Source organism: Phalangium opilio, unplaced genomic scaffold, assembly GCF_054372755.1.
Source record: "Phalangium opilio isolate 3A_F unplaced genomic scaffold, DU_Popi_V2 ptg000070l_1, whole genome shotgun sequence".
NCBI lineage: Eukaryota > Metazoa > Arthropoda > Arachnida > Opiliones > Phalangiidae > Phalangium > Phalangium opilio.
This window is the reverse complement of record NW_028324182.1, coordinates 12,538,437-12,559,327: the sequence shown is the minus strand read 5'-3', so window position 1 is coordinate 12,559,327 and position 20,891 is coordinate 12,538,437. Positions and strand designations below refer to the sequence as shown.

General features: G+C 39.9%; 2 protein-coding genes across 2 annotated transcripts in view; one reads left to right on the top strand and one right to left on the bottom strand.

Moving 5' to 3' along the window:
- Su(var)3-3 (lysine-specific histone demethylase Su(var)3-3) overlaps window positions 1–18,252 on the top strand; it is a 213,352-nt gene extending 195,100 nt beyond the window's left edge. Inside the window, exons 8-11 of the mRNA XM_089843698.1 lie at window positions 16,918–17,245; window positions 17,310–17,532; window positions 17,600–17,681; window positions 17,760–18,252. Of these exons, the coding sequence (XP_089699824.1) occupies window positions 16,918–17,245; window positions 17,310–17,532; window positions 17,600–17,681; window positions 17,760–18,106 (980 nt within the window). The 3' untranslated portion in view covers window positions 18,107–18,252. The remainder of the gene's footprint in view (window positions 1–16,917; window positions 17,246–17,309; window positions 17,533–17,599; window positions 17,682–17,759) is intronic.
- Window positions 18,253–18,287: 35 nt separating this feature from the next.
- On the bottom strand, window positions 18,288–20,822 carry LOC149661718 (8-oxo-dGDP phosphatase NUDT18-like). The gene is made up of 4 exons (XM_089843747.1): window positions 20,475–20,822; window positions 20,224–20,414; window positions 19,384–19,739; window positions 18,288–19,325 (listed from the first exon to the last, which is right to left on the bottom strand). Exons 1-4 carry the CDS (start codon window positions 20,581–20,583, stop codon window positions 18,962–18,964), a joined length of 1,020 nt encoding a protein of 339 aa, XP_089699873.1. The 5' UTR covers window positions 20,584–20,822; the 3' UTR covers window positions 18,288–18,961.
- Window positions 20,823–20,891: the final 69 nt, after the last annotated feature.

Here is a 20,891-nt window from a genome sequence, read left to right as displayed (position 1 = left end):
TAATACCATCAAAAGAGATACAAATCCTATTAGTTCGTGTTCTTTACTCGTGTATAAATATATATAGGGTATTTTTCTTCGACCATATTGATTGGTAAATGACTGGGAGAAGATCTGAACTGAATGCGGTATTCGTCTCCCCACCCCTTGATAAATTCCCGAGCTAATTACGAAGGAGTGAAGGCGGAAAATTTGAAAAGCGGGGTTTCTTGTTGCCAGCCTGGCGTATAAGTTCAGTAATTCGCCGCCACCACAGCGTACTTTCATCCAATTAATTTATCCCAAGCTACCAGTTTCTAGCACGATGAGTCTCCTCTTTCGGCGAAAACGGAGAAAAAGAATCCGAATACACGTCGATCTTGGGCCACCATCAAAGACCACTCATTCGAATAGGATGCCTTCCTATAACTTTAAACTGTATAAACTTCGCCGCTTCACCAAATTTTGTTCGAGCCACTGCTTCTCACCTCCTCCCCAAGCTTATACTTACTTCTCTTATCGCTAGGCTCTTTTGAAATGGGGAAAAGGTTAGACATGCCTCTGCTGGAAAAGGGGTGCTCTTGTTTTCAAAAGAGGATCTTCTCTTTTTAACGTAACACGAGATAGGCACCCTAGATGACCAAGGCCTAGCTCTCCTCTATCGAATGTAAAAGGATTTTAGTTTTCGAGAGCTTTCTAGTCTCTCTATTCCTCTTTTCATCCCTCGTCACTTTGCTCTTGGGCTTCCTATCTTTTCCATACGTAGGAGTGATAGGAAAGAGAGAGAGAGAGAGAGAGAGAGAGAGAGAGAGAGAGAGAGAGAGAGAGAGAGAGAGAGAGGAGGAGGAAAGGATGTTAGGTTAATAACTGTCGAAGAGTCTCCGTTTTCAGAGCTGAATTAATCGGAGTGAAAAATATTTAAGCTTCCGCGAACAGGATCCTCATTTCGTATAATTTTTGGTATTTTTAAATCTTTGACAACGGAAAGAGCACTCAGAACTATTGGGAAAGTTTTATCATAATTTCGCTCTAGTCTCTATCTTGGCCTAATTTTCTAATGAAATTGCAGTAATTAAAATTTTGCGCTAGGCTTATCTTATTCACTCGTGAATTCGTCGTAATTTGACCTCCGTCGTAGGCGTATTTTGCCGGCCTTAATTAAATTATTTTGTTTTCATTTGGAGCGAGCGCTTTGAAAGCTTAATTTTATTGAAAGCCATGAATTTTTAATTAATTTTAGTGTTCCCCAAATTAGTTAGAGCTGTTTTAAAATTTCGGTTGACTGAATTCTTAAATAAATTTCCTCCCCTCTGGTTTTCAAGTAACGAAAGATAATACGGGTAAGTTACTATCGCTCCGGAACATCATTGCTTGTTGTGGTTAGACGTAATGCGGGGAAAGACGGGTAAAATTGAATTTTCCCCTTTTGTTATCGAGACCTATCTGGAAAATAGGGAACTCTATCTCAACCCCACTCAGTGTAACAAGGGATTCGTGTAGGGGAGAACGCCAAGTATGCCAGTATATTATTTCCCAATCGCTAATGAAGAAGAAAGAAAATTGGGAGGAGAAGAGGCGAGGAAAAAGCTCGGCCATCGCAGCCCGCGGCTAGCCATCCAACTAAGATCGGATAAAACCCTGAAACCCCCCTGATATACACACATACCCACGCTCTCGATCCTCCTGAAAAACAGAACGAGACGGTCTCTATACCTAACAGGATGAGGTTTCGGGTTTTTGTCTATTGAGTTAGGCCTTGCCATGGCTAGCTGGAAGTAGCGAAGATTTGACACACTGGGGCTTAGTTCGAGGCTTTTATCCCTCGCCTTCCTACGGCGTTTTCCTTAGTTCACGTAGGTAAGTTTGAATAGTCAAAGTATCGGGAAAGCTTGTGGTACGTAACACCTCGTACCCCTTTTGTATAAATTCGGGATTGCTTCGTGGACAGACTAAAGTAACCTACGCGTTATAAGATGCCTGGTGCTGCTGCGACTTCTCCTTTTCCTTTTTTCCTTACTCCTTCCCTTCCCAGTTTCCTTTTTTTTTTGGCTCCGCTAGCAATTTGATTACTCGCCTTTTTCTATACTTTGACCCCGCCGATGAAGTTCCCCCCTGTATAAAGCTTATACGATCTTTCTTGGCATCGTTACCGATGATTAGGATGCCTTTACCGTTGCTCCTGCAAAGTATACCGCACTCTGCGGAGTATATGTTAAGGAGAATAATGCACCTTGGTGCGCGCTAAGGTTGGTTTTTACCCTTTTCCCGTCCCTATCACGAGGATAGCGCGGGAAGTTTCCCTAGTTTTTCCTCTCTCTCTCTCTCTCTCTCTCTCTCTCTTCTCGCTCCCACATCTTCCGGTAAAGAGGTAAATCTACCCCCTCGGATCGACACATTATAGGCCGCCGGCGAAATTCTCTCTTCCTCTTTTTCCTCTCTAACTTACCCCTATACCAAAAGTAAAACTATAGGCCTATTCTTCCTTCGAATTTCCTCCACTCTTAAATCAGTCCCTCTTAGTGGGAGAATTTAGTAAAATACTTGGTAGGATTTCTGAAAGAAACACCACGCTGCCTGGAAGTGGAAGCTGGTTGCAATTTTCTTTTTCCAAGATTAAAATTTACTACGGTGTAAAGTATAGTTATCTTTATTTTAAAGGAGGTATTGCTAAGGTGGTACTTTGTTTCAAACTATAGTATATTTTGCCTTGAGACAAGAGATATCGGGGGAAGATGGACCTAGGATGGAGCCAGAAAGGCTTAAGGGATAAATCTTTTTTTTTCTCTCTCTCTCTTTTATCTTACTTTTTTTCTTCTCCATCTTCTTTATCTTTTTCTTTTTATACTATAGGGTAGGGTGCCTGGCACTAGCTTCCACTTTATACGCGATCAATAGATTTATCTCTGTCTATCTGTAGGGCTAGTAGATGTGTTTTTGGTACCCTCGTGATAAAACAGGAACAGAATATACCTGACAATTCGCTGCCATTGCTCCACACTCGATTATTGTTAAAAGTCATGAATCTTCCATGCTACAACCGTTTCTTATATATTTTTTTATCTGTTAAAACGTAACTCTATAATGCGTAAGTATGGGTTTTCCATTAGGGATTATAGTTTCGGTATTGTCCATAAGAGACAAAATTAAACAGCCTGCGTTGCCATCTTTGTTTAAATGTTTTTCGTTCATATCGCTTCGGAAGAGAATATAGGCAAGGCATCCGCCAATATAGGGCGCCGCTAGCTGCCTTTTTCTAAAGGATGCGTGCATGTAGTAAACATCCTTTCGATCCATACTTATGGATTGTATGATAGTCTTATGGTTAAAGATTTTAAATTCCACCACTGTATAGTCTGATGCAGACCGATTTTATACGGAATTTATTCTGTATTTGGAGAGGCCTCAACAAATTCTGGGGTGCTTGTATAAAAATATTTTCACTGTTTGTTTAACCTAGCAATGAGGATCAGTAAAGGAGAAATAAACCCGTAAGTTTAGAAATAAAATTAAACATTGATGTCCAAGTTTAAACTTAAAAGGTTTTTTTATGAAAAAGTGGTTTTCAATATATATCTTTATATATAAATCTCACTCGAATATTATTAATAAATTGAACCATTTAATGCTAGTTTTGATGCAGAAGCAAAGGCTTAGTGTTTTCTTCGAACCCTTTTTCGGGCCACGTATACTCCATTACCAATTTATTTTTCCAATTTAAATATTAAATCAGTTTTTGGAAGCTCGCTCTCGCAAAAATCCCAAACTCCCCGATGTCGAGTCCCTTTTTCCAATTCACGTCAAAGTGAAAATTACGTTAAAAACGTCAGAGGGATTCCTAAAACTCTATTCTAGTGTACTGTCATAAACTTATCATACTCTCCATAAGTGTATCACGCATTCTTTATGAAAGAGTGGAGGCATCTATATTATGTTTTGGTTTCAACGAGAAAACTTTAAACGAAAATGGCGCAGCAGTATTTTTAATTATTTCTCGCGCATGCCCCCTAGAGAAGACCCATACTTTTTCGTTATAGTTTTATGTTACTGTACGACTGAATATAAAGCCCCTTTGATTCTAGCAGCTCCTTTCATCTTTTTCGATGGCGTGCGTGGCGGAGGTTTTCAGTTATAAAGCCTCTAAGCCTTGCCAAAATATTATTCAGGGATATAAAAATAAAGAGACAACCTAAACACGCAGTGTGAAAAATAGAAATTCGCCAAAATAGGAATAGGAATTGACTCTAGAAACAAATTGAATATATCAAATTACTATTGCTCTTTCGTTGGGTTCTTTTTTTCTTCAACCCTTTTCCTGACGATTGCGGGCACGCTTGATTCGAAGCAAAATAAACCCCAGAATTGATGGAATCCTATACCCTAATACAAGCATTATTGCATTCCTGAATGTTTCTTTACCCTAGATTTTATTTATTTATTTACACTTCATTCAGAAGGGGTTATATAGTTCAATCTTGCCTTGGTTTCGTGTTTTTTCCCCATTCGAATTGTAATGAGGAATCAAGTAGTCTCTCCGAAACACTCGCACCGTGTCTAGACTTAAAATTAAATTGGAAAGGTTTATTTTATAGCATCAGCGACTCAATTGAGGTACATTTGTAGTTTGCGCAGACCGTAAAATTTTTGTACCATTGTACCGTAATGAACACGCCGTTCCTTATTCCAATAGTATATCTCATTTTATTTATTTTTATATCACACACCGAATTCGTATATAAATTCTATTGTTCGGATCAGAGCTACACTATAAGATGGTAAAAGAATAAAAGGAAAAATCCTTGCGGTACACACTCAAAATTGAAGAAGGCATGCATGCACCCCCTGTTCATTTTATCTTCTCTTTTCAAATGCCTTTTCTCTTAGCACTCTATTTTCCTTCTCTCAATCTTTTCTCTTTTATTATTCGTCCACTCTGCAGAGGTTGAATAGAGATCAATGCTCAAAGTATAGCGATATCTACGCGTAACAATACGCAACAGCTTCTACTTAATACGGTTTAATAGCGTGGAAAGGAACGAGGTTTGTCTAGTATGAGGATGCTACACAAATAAGGCGAAGCTTCCGGCTAATCCCGATGATTCAAATGCACGACTCGAAATTGGGCATAGAATTGGTAATATTGAATACAAGATAGCTGCGGGTCTGATGTAGTTTCTACTGTTTTCCACTGTTTTATTTTCTCGTAAAGTAAAACACACACATACACACAATGCTCTCTCTCTCTCTCTCTCTCTCTCTCTCTCTCTCTCTCTCTCTCTCTCTCTCTCTCTCTCTCTCTCTCTCTCTCTCTCTCTCTCTCTCTCTCTCTCTCTCTCTCTCTCTCTCTCTCTCTCTCTCTCTCGGAATACTCCCTTGATCCAGAGGAAAGTATGAGAATAGGGGGAAGCGTGGAAACAAACGGTAGTGTCTTGTTTGAGAAAGATGTTACCATCGCGGTTCTTCTTGTATACTTTCTTCTACAGTTCTTTCTTTTCTCTCTCACTCTCTCACTCTCTCTCTCTCCTCGTAGGGCTTGGATAAATAAGACTATCTTGGTCATTAGTCCAGAATTGCCATTGTATGATCTATTGAGGTTGAGTATAAAATTGTGTAGAAGAAACTGGAGGAAAAGAAACCCTCGCTTATGTCCTGGGATTCAATGTTGATGTACCTATTCCCAATTCGCGCAGTGTTTAGTTGAGGGACCAGTTTCCCTTGTATCTTAAGGTCCCTAGGACCCCCTTTGGGGTAATAGTAACTTTTTCGTTTACGTTGATAGTGGGTAGACTGACTACTACAGTAACTTTATCTTCCTCCAAGCCATATTGGACGTTTTCTCTCTCTTCTGAATTCTATTTGTATTGGTTTTTCGTATTGATTTATTTAGGGCCATTTTTGGTGGGCTAACTTAACCCTAGAGCGTAACCCTGAGGGAAAAAAGGGGTCATTTTATTGTGGGGAAAAAAATCTATAGTTAAGCCTAGGTTTTAGGGACTAGAAATATAGGCTTAGTTCTGGTTGGGAATTGAAAGATACTCCCAGGACTAGTGAACCAAAATAATCCCCGTTTAGTAGACCAAAATAGGTCAATATTCTGATCATTAAATAGGGCTAGGATGAATTGAAGTGGATAAACAAATAAGAAATCATTGGGGAACTTAAGACTCCATTAAATGTGGTTTGATTTTTTTTTATAGTCAGACTTTTAAAGACTTTGTATTATATTATATTATATTTTATTTTGGTATTTTTTATTCGTTTAATATTCTATGGAAGAAATTCCACCTTTATCCTGCGCATAAAAAGCAAACGTGAGGCTTATAGATCTGGAATCACTTTAGAAAGCGCACTGTGTGCAGAGACCTGTTATTACCTCGGTTTTTCTGTTGATTTTTTACCTTAGTTTAAAGGGAGATTGAAGAAAGGTGAAATTATTTTATTTTTGTCCAAGTTGCCTTTCAAGAAACATATCACAGTCGAGTCTAGATTAGGTTACGTTCACCTTCCCTTTAACCTTTAAGAAGATAATCTGGTATAGAAAGCAGAGGGTGGAATCTCAATTTCCCCCCATTTAACTCAACTCTTCTTTAGCTATTCGGCTGGTAAAAAGGGTGAGTTGTTTAAGTTAACCTTTTTGATCTCTTCTATTTGGAAAAAAATATTCTCCCTTGATGAAAAAATCGAATTCTCTTTCGTACCTCCACCACCACCACCACCCTATTACATAATAAGAAACCGCTCATTCCGACGATGAAAGATTTAAGGGGATGACATTGAAGCAAAAGAGAAAATATTTAAGCTTAGCCAAGGAGAAAAAAAAACTGAGGGTTGATAGAGAAAAAATAGCGCCATTTGTAGGCGTGATGTATGTGATAATGGTTAAAGAGGCCACCTTCATTCTCGCCTAACAGGCACCAACACCTGCCCTCCCCCTTCTTCTACGAAAACCACAAATCCCCCTTCACGAAATTTCTCTCTCTCACTCTTTTTTATCACATCGTTCTTATCTTTTTTAAACATTCCTTGTCTAGGTTTTACATTAAGTCTATCCCAATTAGGTAATTCAGTACGGTTTCGTAGCCGTATTCCTTTTTTTCATCGATATCTACTAAGTTAGGCTTAGCAATATGTTGAATTTTGAGGATGAGATATTAATGGTTGAACTCAAACCATGGGTGTAACGAGGTGCTCAACTGGTTTCAACCTCATGCACAATCACCGTGAGTTTTGTTACGACGACTCTCAGACCTTTAGGATGATTTTTATAATTTGATCATCCGTATTTTGGGAAAGTATATTATCACGAACTTATTTGTTTACTAGAGAAAAAGAATTAGAAAATATACCACAAGGCATTATAGGTCTTTTTGTTTGGTAACTTCGGGGTAATGAACGTCCGGATTTTTGTTAAATCGAGTGATTTTTCCACTCTTTGGGAAATTTCGATTTGGGAGTGAAAAAAGATTTCTTTATCGATTCGTGGTAATTTTGAGGAGCAAAATACTGAAGAAAAAAAAGGGTAACCTTGTTTTTAGTTTTGATTGGTTTTTTTTTTTTTTTTTGATTCTTCAAACACCCCCGATCTCTCTGGCGATTTGGGATTTACTTTCTATTTTTTTCCACAATTTTTATCCCGTTTTGTTTTTCCGCCTCAAAACTCCAAAGACCCATTTGGGCGTTCAGTATGGTCCCAAACTCCCAAGACGCGTTTAACGTGGCCTGGATAGCGTTTATCCTAAGGTTCACATTCATCTATCTTTATTTATTCCCTAAAACAGACCGAGATCTGACAAGGAATAGTATATATTTATTTTGCTATGCATGCAAAACTGTTTGAAATTATTTCCAGGGCAAGGATAATAAGTTAGTGAATTAACAAAATTTTTGAACACTCCGTTGATGTCGTACCAAAAATTTTGAGAGGGTTTGTGACCCATTGATTCCTTACGAATGTGTGCAAGGATTAAAGAGCCCCAGGTAAAATTTAAAAGTCGTCATTCCTTCTTACGACAAACCAAAGAGTTTGATAAGGATTTGACTCGATAAGAACGTGAGGGAGTGAAAGAAAATTTTCTTCTAAATTTTTTTTTTATTTTCAAAATTATTCAAGGACCATGCATTTTTTTCCATCGCCACCCGTGCAATTTTTCATCCCAACTTTTTGGGTGGCTATGATTTTTTTTTTATATTATTATTTCAAAAGCTTGCCCAAAGTCCCTAAGAGAGAGAGAGAGAGAAGTCTTTAAGGGTGGCTTAGGAGCTTCAATGTCAAAAATTAATATAGCTCGAAGGGATCTTTCGATTCTCTTTTCCTCGTGGTTGGTTCGTTGCGTGGACGGGCCCCGGCTCTCTCTCTCTATACTCTATTGTGATATATTGCCCGATTCATGATGGATGATATTCTTTATCATCACTCTAAAGATGGTTGCAGAAATATTTTCTTTCTCTTCTTATCATCTCTACCAGTCAAAGTTTTCCACCCCCCCCCGTCTCGATCGTCTTCTCCTATATAGTTTTTAAAACGCTATACAATAAAAACGGGCTGTAGGTCTCTAAATTTTCTAAACGGTTTATAGCGTGAAGGGAATTTGAGAAATTTAATTTAATCTCTCCCCTTTTTCGTCTTAGATTTCTGTCTGTCGCCATGCACGCTCTAAACTTTGTTACCGTCTATCTATTCGTGTCAAAAAGGTCGCCCTTACACCTTTCGAGTTCCATCGATGTTATACCTAGCTTTTTCTGTTAAATGGCTCTTTCAAAAGAATTTTATTTCGGAATGCTGAAAAGAGGCTTGGAAACGTCCTATCTAAAATCAACGCCGAAAAAATCTTCCTATTTTTTTTATTGGATAGAAATTTAGTTTGCATCTTTCTGAAGTTTGTTTATCTTGTATACACGAAGTTATTCTCCGAAACCTAATTCAGTAAGCAAAGAAAGTTCCGTGTCTGGGCACTTGAAAGGATCCCTTTTGATTTCTTATTAGAATATTACACTGGAGGCTGTAGTGTTAAACCTTGTTCCATCGTCACCGACATTGAAAGCTCTCGAAAATCTTACGTTCAAATGTTAGGTCCAGAAATATATTTTTTTTCCATTTTCCGTTAGCACTGTCCAGTTTTCGCACCGACTCGAATTTCAACGCAGTATTTCTTCCTCTGTACTTTTCTTTTTTATATAAGGTTACCTGTCTTTTTCACTTAGACGTTAAAACATTTCTATTTCCGCCATTCCTTTTGACGAGTTGACGGCCGACCCATCCATATCCTCTACCCTGGAAAGAAGTACCAAAACCATTTCGAAAATAAAATCAAAAAATTTCAATTTTTTTTCCTCACCAACGTTGAAGTTAAGATGAAGGCGAATTTTTGATGGCTACTGGAGAAAGATGTTGTAAGTTTAGGCCTATTTTGCATATATATTGCGAACCCCTCGTTTTATTTTACGCGGTACACCTGGAATTGGTATACTATAGTTCGACGTCGGAAACAAAATATGAAAAGCTGAAATTGGTTTTCGATCCCGCATACCGGGCAAAGGTTATAGTTCGTACTATCATAACGATTTCACGCGTTTTTGACTAAATGGACTATGAAAAAGAAGTCGTGACTCGTACGTAAGTGGCTTCCTCGTTAAGGATGGCGAGCGCTCTGATTACTCGTGTCTCAAGGTTTTTCTCGTTTACCGCGGAGTAAGAATCAAAAGGCATAACGACAAGCGCCAATCAGGTCGATTAGGAGAGCGATAGATAATATTCCATTCGGTATATGGCGGATGAGGAGAGATGCCAAAACTTCTCTTCCATCGTGCTCCGTGCGTGGATGGATTCTTGGCGCATTAAGCCAGCACCTCGGGGAATCTTGAGACATTCGAAGTCGGGTCCAGCGTCTTTTCCTTATTTCTCTTAAAGAGCGAGCCCGAAGAGATGGGGGATTTACGGGGATGAGGGGAGGTTGAGAGCGGAAGTCTGTTTCGGTAAGAAATCAAGAGAAGAAGCAGCTGTATTCGGGGAAACTCGAGTTGGCGGAGATTTCTCCTAGCTCGAACCGAGAAGGGAACCATCCATCAAATCCCAATCACCGCGCCGAGCTCTGTCCGCGGACTTAACAAGACCCATTCACACTCTTACCACCGTCTTTCCTTTTACCCCCAACTGCTCGCTCTTATCCTTAAGGAAGAAACCCCCACGCGTGTCCGAGCGCCGCTTTCTCGACTCTCCTAATTATCCGCCATCCATTAAAAGAAGGGGATTACTCTCCGGTGGGGTTTTATTCCGCGACATCCCCGGGAAAAACGTTCCGCTCCTCTCTCTCTTAACCCCCGATGTTCGTCGTTCAGTTCCTTCTCATTTGGTCTATAATTTCTTCCATAACACTTCCCCTCTTGGCCTCACTAACCCTCCTCGACAAACCATCACCGTTTCCTTATCCTTTTGAAAAATGTTAGCGCCTGGTCTTGGGATTTCAAATCAGCCGGAGATTGCTATAGTCGCGAGATGACGAGTCTAGGTGGGGCTCGTAAACAACTTAGCTGATGGAAAAGGACTTGTCAGGATACCCGGGAAACTCGTGATTATGAGACACGGCAAACTTTTATCAAGGTTTACACCACCTATACGAATTCGAACATATACCGAGGAAACCGAATAAGTTGGTGGACGCCATTGAGAACCGTTTCTTCAGCAAACCCGGACTGTTTATGAAATTTATGTTGGCGCAGTATATTTCACTTTCTGTGAACAGCATGGTCGAAGTTAGGTCACATTGTTGTTCGCGTCAACTTTAACCGTTGTGGAATAGTGGAATAAAATTGAGTTTTCGGAATGAGACGAAGTGCTTCGTTGGAAAGTTCGAAATGGTATCCATACGGATTAAACGTCTCCCCGTTGCTCTTCGTCTTTGGTTTAATTTTACGAAACACCGTCGTGGGATTTTCTATGAAGTAGATACCTATAGAGGGAAAATGAGGAGGATGGGGAGCGAAAAGTTTTAATCCCATTCAACTCATTAGCGCCGCGCGCATTGAGCACGCTTCCTTCCCTTACCGAGAGACAGCCATGCCCTCTTTCTCCACCGACGTTCCTGGAATCGATGAGAGAAGTCGGCGTACATCCTCTTTCCTCTTTGAGTTTGCCTAAAGAGTATTATAATTAGTACGGATAATTATTATCCTTTTATCTCCGGCACCGATAAGCCTCGTTTTCTCCTCTCTGTCGCTCTCCTTCTGTTCTTGTGTCATGGTTGAAACCAAACTGGACAGTAGCCAGCGGTCGACGTGACTTTAGCAACGTTCACGGGCTCCATCGAGTCCACTCTGTAATCGTCTACGATTTCTTTTCCGGCTCATTTACCCGCCTAGTTCGTTAACGTTTGAATATCGTCTCAGCGAAAAGGTTAATGAAGTCGTAGTTAAGACCAACTTGACCAACGTTTGGAGGTACAAGTAGACTCGTCTAAATTCCTCGCTTTAGGATAGAGTTGTATATCGGCTAGGTGAATGAGACTTTGCACCATTGAAGCCTCTTTGGCTTTTAGGTAATAGTGTCAAGGGATTTTGGTTAACTTGTATAGAGGTAACTGATGACTTTGTTGGTTAGGCTAACTTGGACTTTAGATGAGACACGAAAGGGCCACGTAACCCTTAACACTAGTCCCAAGCGAGTCTGGCTTTTATTATATAGAGCTAACTGATGTCCTATCGTCCAACACGCTGAATCTCTTGTTGTTGGATAGTCTATATTTGTGGTCAATAGCACCTTGTATTGGGAAGATCGGCTATTTGGAAAACAACAATCCCCGCATTCATTGTAGGCGTCGGGTGACAATGCTTCGCTGATATAATATCCTAATATCCCACGTTATCAATTCATCTCTCTTCGAGGATTTTGGGATTCGATTTAATTAGGTCTAGGGCCTGGTTCATTATCCGGGGTAATTTTTATTTCGTTCTCTCTGTCGTTGGTGAATATTTACGGATTTGTTTTAAAAGTTGGAGCAGAGATTCTGCTGTCTCGAGGGATGTAGACTACACCGATATTATATTATCAGGGGACATCTATATGATTTCGCATCCCGGCTGACTTTTAATCTACATCCGGAATATTATGTTGTACTTTTGTCACTTAGAGCCTCTGATTTTAGCTTGAGTTAAAAAACTGAACAATTTTAATCAATTTCCATTTAGACCACAATTGGGAATTAAAATCTCTTTCTAATTATCTAATGCTGGTTTAATATTATTATACCCAAAGATGGTTTGATTAATTTCGTAAGTTGAGTGAAAATTAGGGTCAATTCCCTGGAAATTCGTCGTCCTTTGAACGTAAAGTATCCGTGTCTCATATCGTAAGACCCCATATTACCTGACCCTACTTTCTTTGAAATGAAACTTTCAAACAATATTTGACTTTAGTGTCAAGTGAGACGAATCTTTACTACGAATATAAAATATGCTCGTTTTTTGAAATAACTTCGATTATAATAATTGGCCATGAAACGATAGCTCGGCAGACTACGGAGAGACGGGTGGCGCAGACATGGGATTATCGTGACCCATAAAGAAAAAAATATATATATTTTAGAGTTGCAACTAGACCGACTAGTTTTTTTGGAGGAGAAAAGTAAGAGAGGAATGGTCGTGGAATGGATTGAAAGATGGGAGTGAAGCTGAGGAGGAGTGTGTTTCCAAGGGCTCCATCCTTCAATTCCACCCTCCCTTCACTTTCCTTGTCCCTAGAGGGACCCACTGCGAAAAACTTGGCATGCCAACCGGGCTGCCAGCCAGATAGATTCGAGAGAGACGACTAGTTTTAGTTCTCTCTCATGCTATCCACGGCGAAAGAAGAGGGTGTCTGTTGTTAGCCACGTTTCAAGGGTCAGACAGTTTGGGTCGACTCTTTTACCGCCTCTTTCTTGACGGTGTATATATCCGCGCACCACTCTCTCCCAGTCTCTTTAGCTCGGTATACTGCTTATATGTTCCAAAGCGTACCAGGGGTATGACGGGGGTACCCCCGTGGGTGCTTGGTGCGCTTTAATAGGGCGGATTCGGAGCTAGCTCGTTGAATGAAGGCCTTTTTATCGGTACCGACATCAACTGGACGGCGGACCAACCGCCACCATCAACAAGCTATTTTTCTTTACAATTAAACATCTGCGTGGAGGCGGTGGTGCTATTTTCTTTCCTTCTCCCATTCACAGTCTCTTGATCTTCTCGCGCTCTCGTTATTGCCAAGAAAAGAAGGTACCACGCACTCACGCGCGAACTCTAGAATCGAGCGATCAATGAAGGAGAAAATAATTATTCCCCAGAACTTTTATTAGATTTTTCTTCATCTTTTATCCCGCGAAATGATGTAGCGAGAGGGGAGGTTCCCGGGACTTTATCCCGAGGGTCAAAACCATACCGCGAGGTTTTCATCTCTCCCATATTCTCGCGTTCATTTTTGAATAGATTCTTTCATACAAATAAAAATAGGCAAAGGAAAAAAAACGTTTGCTTAAAAGCCCGTGCGAAAATTAGCCCAATTTGTTTGCAACGTTTTTCATGGCTGTTTTTACTATAGTATATTAATTTTGATTCCCACGCGAAAACCAAGTTCACGTCCTTTGAGATGTGTTGTTTAAAACTCTTTGAATTTTATAGAGACTGGCTAAAAGTTTTAACCCAGTTCCGTGTGTTCAAAATACGTCCGCCTGGACGTACTTCATTAGTATGTATGTTCGTGCACCACCCCTTTAACTCGTTGGAAGGCTCTATTGAGATTAGAGATTAAATTGGATTTGAGTTTCCTATACGAGCAACTATCCCTTCATTCAATGAAATTTCACTATCGTTAAATAATCCCCCGAACAACTAATTAAAGTCCACGAAGTAAAGACTTCTCTCTACCGTCTCTTCTGGCTTCCTATTAGCCCGAAGCCTAGCTAGCCGGAGATTTCGAGGCTTAACTAATTTAGCCACTTGGGCAAATCGTATATCTTCGGGAATTGACATTTCGAATAGGTAGAGATTGGGTTTAAGATTTACATATGGGCCGAGAAAGGTCTCTTATTAATATTCATTAATCAATCATCTTGATTAGAGTTTTCGCGTCGTTCATTTCCATTTTGCCAAAGACATACTCTATCTTTATTCTTAAGTGTCTAAAACAAAACTAAGATTCGGCATTAGTACGAGTTTACGCGCAGTTTATAAGCTGAAAATAACAAAGCTCCGGCCTCGTAATGCTTTCCTGGCTTGAATAGCTTACGAATCCTCCATTATAGAATTCCTTCATTCGCTCTAGTATGTCTCTAAAAGCTGCCAGTACGAGCACGGTGCATTTCACGAAATAACTCGAAGCTATTTAGGCGCGATCAATAATACAAGCTGGATGGCTAACGTGTAAGGAATACGCCTCGCATGCCCTATCGAATTCCTTGTTTCCCTTCTAGCAAATCTGATTGATTCCGGATATTACAGAAAGGCCCTGCCTTAGTTTCGTTCTGGTTTAATAACATTAAGATCATAGTCTAGCGAGCCACCTCAATGAACTAATAAAACGTGTTGTTAGATGATAGGTGTTCGCGTAATCGATTTGTTTACACTTTGCAGGCAAATTTTATCCGCCTAATATTAATAATTTTGCTCATAATTTTCTCCATCTTCATAGACATAATCAAATCTTTTCTCGTTGCGCCACCCTTTTCGAAACAATTAGCTTCAAACCTCAGAAGCCCGGACGAGAAACATTAGTTCTCCTTGTTAATTTTACACATAGGGTTGCCCGGGGAGCAGGGACTTTCGAGTTCCCCGAGTAATTGATGAGAAAAATGCTAATTACATCTAATATCATACAATAAATAAAACAGAAATATATCCTCTTTGCATCTTCTGATCTCCGACTCTAACCGATATTTTAAAATATTCATCCCTTCACCCCTCTCGCTGAGCCATTATAGCGTTATGCAAATTTCTAAAATAAAGTTTCTACTCTCTTCTGGGTGCCTGTAAGGCGAATTGGTGATATCATACCCGGTCATCGCGAGCCCACATTTTTTTCCCGAGCTTAAAATAAACCTCGCTAAAGTATCCACGATCGAGATGATGTAAACTGGCTAAACTGGGTTTTCTTCTTTCACCAATATCCAGACGTTTAGCGTTGGCGGAATGAGAGTCTCGTGATTAGTCCCGCTGTAATATAAGATCGTTTATGCCATCCTTGGGTTAGTCTCGGTTGTTATCGTATTAAGAATGAAGAAGACGAAAAAAAAATCCTCTTTCCCGAAGTTCTCGATAAGCAATCTTTAGAGCTGTGGCGTAGTTGAGACGCGACCCGAATGCCGGGTTTACCAGGTTTTGGATATATTAAAACAATTTTTCTCCCTTCACGGTTCGTCCTTTTTAACTTGTTTGCATTTTTAAACGAGCGTAGTTCGTGTGGAATGGGATAAGACCTTTCGAAGATAGGGAGACGAAAAACAAACTTTGGCGCTGGAGGAATCGTGTGAAAATGAAATCTTTTAAGCACTTTTTTTTAGAAAAAACGAATTACTTCGCTAATACTGAACGTTACAATCTCTAGAAGTAATTGCCTTTTACCAAAGCAGGCGTCGGGTCGACCTCTAGGTCGCCAAGTTCGTGTTGACCCTCTAACACCGGCCTGAATTTCTCGCGAAAATGTTTATGAAAATCTTTCCCCGTCTGTCCACTTTGTTTCAAGGACGATTTATCACGTAAAGATTTCTAAGATGAATCCCGAAGGTCTCTTCCTCTTTTGGTCACGAAAGACGGTCGTCAGCCCGGCGTGTGCGGTCCCATCTAAGGGTGATGATAGCATCTTTCAATTCCTCGACTCTGGGGCCGAGTAATTGCCTTATTCCTATATAAACGGGGCACCTGTCCGCTCCGGGACCCATCAGTGATCTATATTATTCCCTTCACCCTGGCCTATTATTTCGTCATTTCGGTTTCGCGTCCAGTGTTGGTGGGTACCTACTACTAGGGGTACGCGGAACTGATTCGCTCCGCTCAGACACCTAGTAATTATCCCTGGGCGCTAGTATGTTCCATAATTTTTCTGCCACTTTCAAGTGAACCTTCTGCGTCTCTTAAATATGGTTTGAGGGCGAATAAACGCGTGTAAACGTCCGAAATTTGCTTTGACACCCGTGTCCCCCTTGGTTTAAATTGCGCCTTGGCGACGACACGCCTTTTAAATATTGAAGTTATCTGTTATAACATAACCTAGTACATAGTCTTTCAGTCCCGAAATTCCCTTTGACCGGCTATAACGAGCGTTTTAGAGGTACAATCCTAGTCGGGGAGCGGAGGTAGAGATTAATAATTCATTAAAGTAAGCTACTGATGACGTAAATATTATTCTACGCTCGGGATCATTCTGTTTGTCGAGCTTTTATATACACTGGGGTTTGGTTTCTCACGGCCCGTTACGTAATTTTCCCTAACGGGTTAGTGATCCTTTACGTTCCTATATGAGACCCTGCTCACTGGTAATGGTAACATCGAGATATACCCTACAAGCGCTCGACAGCGCGATTCTTGAATTGACCTTTCCCTCATCCTTCAACATTGTCTTTTCAAGTCGCGACCGACCCGTTTTTAATTAACACCTTTCTGTTCCCTGGCTCGTCCTCTCTTAATACCCTTGTTATTTTTGGTCGTCACATATCCTTCTTTCCGCCTCAACAATTTTTCATTTTCTACGACAGAGTGGACAATTTTGCCGGGTTGCGGTGAAACAATATTGAAGGAAACTAACTTTCTGCGGCGTAGTTTTTTATATTTTGTCTATATATTTATTATATTTATTTTTCTGCGAGGCCCTAGTAAAAACATTTTTTTCTGAAACTTCCCCAATATTTTGCATAGAAATTAAGTTTTTGTTTAAGAACTTTAAGAACCTTTATTAAATTTTGTTTTGTCTTTTGTTGAATTTTTTAGTTCGCAATGGTTATTCCTGCGTCCCCGTGTCATTGGCCGATGGGTTGGATATCAAATTGAACACTGCCGTTAAACAGATTCGTTGCATGCCTCATGGAGTTGACGTTTTGACCTACAACACTCGAAATAACAACGGAGGACTTGTCAGTTTCAAAGGAGACGCTGTTTTATGCACCCTTCCTCTCGGTGTTCTGAAACAAGCGGTACAAGGAAACCAATCGGTTCCCAACACCGTACAGTTTGTTCCTCCACTTCCGGAATGGAAAGTGGGAGCTATTCAACGTCTTGGTTACGGGAATCTCAACAAAGTGGTCCTCTGCTTCGATCGGTACTTATGACAAAGATCCTCTCGCGTCATGAACCATTATAAAAATTTCTACCTCTAATCATAGCATATTTTGGGATCCAAATGCCAATCTTTTTGGTCACGTTGGTTCGACGACTGCCAGCAGGGGAGAACTCTTCCTGTTTTGGAATCTTTATCGCGCACCCGTTCTCTTAGCTCTGGTAGCTGGGGAAGCCGCAGCTATCATGGAGAATGTCAGCGATGACGTCATTGTTGGTCGATGTGTCGCTGTTTTGAAGGGCATCTTTGGAAACAACGCGGTTCCGCAGGTAATAAATATCCTCCGAGATAGGAATATTTGAACTATAACTGATTTTACGACTATTTTTTATAAAGCCGAAAGAAACTGTAGTAACCAGGTGGAGAGGTGACCCATGGTCCCGTGGATCTTACTCATATGTGGCTACTGGATCTTCTGGTAAGCTGAGATTGATCTCTGAAAAATATTCTTTCTTGTTCAGATTTTATTAACACCAAAACCTATTCACTTTTCAAGGAAATGATTATGATCTCCTGGCGGCGCCAGTTACTCCTCCATCAGTTATTCCTGGATCAGCTGTGCAGTCTGGAGTACAGCGTCTCTTTTTCGGTGGAGAACACACCATTAGAAACTACCCCGCCACGGTACACGGAGCATTACTTAGTGGCTTGAGAGAAGCAGGGCGTATAGCTGACCAGTTTTTGGGATGTCCTTATGCTCTGCCTCGCCAACCACCCACCACCACTACCGCGGGATCAGTGCCTCCTTCAGATAGACCTAATGTTTCTGGTAGCAGTATTAATCAAGGACAACCTGGACCCAATCAAAGTGGTCCACATCCCATTGTCACTGTTACTCCTTGAGATAACAGGAGTGTAAGGCGTATCATATCTTAAAACACAATTCCAACATGAAATATTCATTCATTACTTAAGTTTACTAACCATAATAACCCACTTTCATGGTCTCATTTTTATTTAACTTTCAATAAAAATGTTTTTCACACTAACCACGTTGATAATTTTGTTAAATGAAGTGTACAAGTTATTCAAACAAATAACTTTATTTATATATTAAATCACTAGATACATTATCTTATTATCAGATCCAATTTTTACAATAGTTCACAAACCATCCTGTTTAAAATCTAACCCAAATTTTTCATTATAAAAAGTTGAAAACCTCAGTCAGTACAAAAAACAATTTAGAAATAAGTATATCCTTTTTAAGATTAAAAACAATTTAACACACTTAAATTAAAATAAAAGTTTAAATAATAATGATACACCTTTAGCTACGATCATTAACATTAACAAATTAAAAGAGGCACTTTAATTAGCTGGTTATTCCTGATCAGCGCCACCTACCCATAGCGGCGACTTTGAGAACTACTGTAATCGCCAAGCCAATCAGATGTCGCCAAAATCTGGTGACGTCGTTTTTGGTAAGACCCCCCGAGAGTGCTCGTCAGTGACGTCACCAGATTTTAGCGACATCTAATTGGCTTGCCGATTACAGTAGTTCTCAAAGTCGCCGCTATGGGTAGGTGGCGCTGATCAGGAATAAGGCTAATTGGATTGGAAGATGGGGATGAAATTTAAATCTGAGAAATATGGAAGATGGCCACTTTAACTTTGACACAACCAGATTTAAAACAAAAATTTAACAAACTCCGGCTTCTCCAAAACACACTTTTTTAATCATATTGAGCGTATCATTTAGCGAACAACGTGCAAGGCAACCAGCATATTTTTTGCAGTACGACTTAAAAGCTGGTTTCCTAGAGTAGAGTTGACTTCCAACCATGTATAACCAATTCCGGGATGAACATCTTCAAGAGCCGCTTTACAAGGGACCAAAAGAGTCAAGCAAAGTCCATCGTGCCTTTCAGAGTTTTCTTCAACTTCCGAGGGACTGTATTCTACTGAAAGTACTCCTTGGGGCTTATGAGGCGGTACTTGCTCTCCGAAAACATGCTGCATATATTTTTTTATTGTGGAATGAAAGTTTCTTGTTGGATGAATTTCGCATGTTGGTAAATGAGCCGATTCTTTTTCGGAGACGAGTACGTGAATTCTGTTACTGTAAATTAATGTCAAGGTAAGTGTAAACAATTTTTTTAAAAAGTTTAATGGAATACTTTGTTTTCTTTCTGATTATAATAACCAATCTTAGTAATAATTTAGTGTGAGGTCTGTCAGTGGGCATTAAATTGCCGTGCCACGGATCTCTCGAGGTTTTATCATTGTAGCAACGGGCTTTTTCAATCAATGGTAGGATGTCATTGCTTCTTAGGGTAAATTGATCCAGATCTTTAATCCAACTGGCTTGTAAGCTTTCTGAATCAGCATTGGCCACTGTTTTGAGCTTTCCTCCGGTAATTTTGCCAGTGAAAACAAACCTATACCATTGCCCCTGTGCCGTCTCAACCATTATAAGAGTTGTGGGCTCAAATTCCAAGCCAGTCTCTTCTACTACTTCCCTTTTTACAGCTTCCTGTGTCAGATTTGATAGTTAGAAACGGGTAATATCATAAGTTTATAAGATATGTTCCATGAGTATGACAATTTCTATAGAGTGCTGTCAGGTGTGACGTCAGATCCAAGGTTAAACGTCACGAGTCTGCCTTTAGCAATGAGCGGCCATGACAGTTACCGATTTTTCTTTATGGGAAAAAAGCATGGGTGACGTCACACCGGCGCTTCTGACAGCACTCTATACTTCATAATACTAGAGATTTACAGCTCTAGATAGTTTAGGAAGGACGCGAGACTTGACTACACGCGCTTTTGCACTTTGCAGTCCATATTCCTATTTATTCTGTGCTAAGCCTTTGACAGCGCCTCACCAGGCGTCGCTTTAAGAGTATCTATGACATAGGTCACTTCATAACAAGCTCTCAGTAACCAGTGACAAACTTATGGAACGTAGCTTATGAACTTATGGTAATATTCAAGGGTGGGTTATAAGAGTTACTTACAATAATCGTTTCTCCTGGTTCAATTCTCCCCGCTGGTAAATACCAACTGCCAGCGCATGAACTTTTAGCTTCTTGCATCATTAATATTTCATTTGATTCATTAACAAGGGCTGCAGCAACTATATAGCTAACTGATTTCTTAATAACAGGGGTGTAATCTGGCACTGCATTGGACTCTATACCTTTTGAGGCTAGAAAATGAGTTGTTTAATTATCAAATACATTGACAAAATAACCCAATTATATCTTACCCAATTCCTCTAATTGTTCCGCGAGTGTTAAATCAACTATTTCACCAATTTCGTCTGAAACCGCCTTGCCTTCTAAAATTTCACTCAGGCTTTCTTCTATAGTATCCATCTTGAGTTTTATAATACTTGGAGGTAAGTTTACGAAGTGTCAATAACCCTACACGTTTTATTAACAATAAAGTAAATTTTGAAACCTAAGCGAATCCACGGTGTATCTTTGATTCTTAAATACAATTTTACAGCATTCAATCATTTACATTCTATAAACATGTGTGACAAATCATAGAAACATTTTTAGAATTTCGTAATAAATCGGAACGCGCTGCTAATACAGGGTATATATAAAACCGGTCTGAATAAACCCGTGCATATTTTCACCATTAGAAAATATCAAATTTCCATTGCAAAACCGGATTT

Excerpts from the sequence above, each read along its gene's own strand:
- LOC149661718 (XM_089843747.1), bottom strand. The coding sequence starts at position 20,583 with ATGGATACTATAGAAGAAAGCCTGAGTGAAATTTTAGAAGGCAAGGCG. Across the intron at positions 20,415-20,474 it reads GGAACAATTAGAGGAATTGG|CCTCAAAAGGTATAGAGTCC; the intron begins GTAAGATATAAT and ends CTCATTTTCTAG. Across the intron at positions 19,326-19,383 it reads ATAATCAGAAAGAAAACAAA|TAACAGAATTCACGTACTCG; the intron begins GTATTCCATTAA and ends ATTAATTTACAG.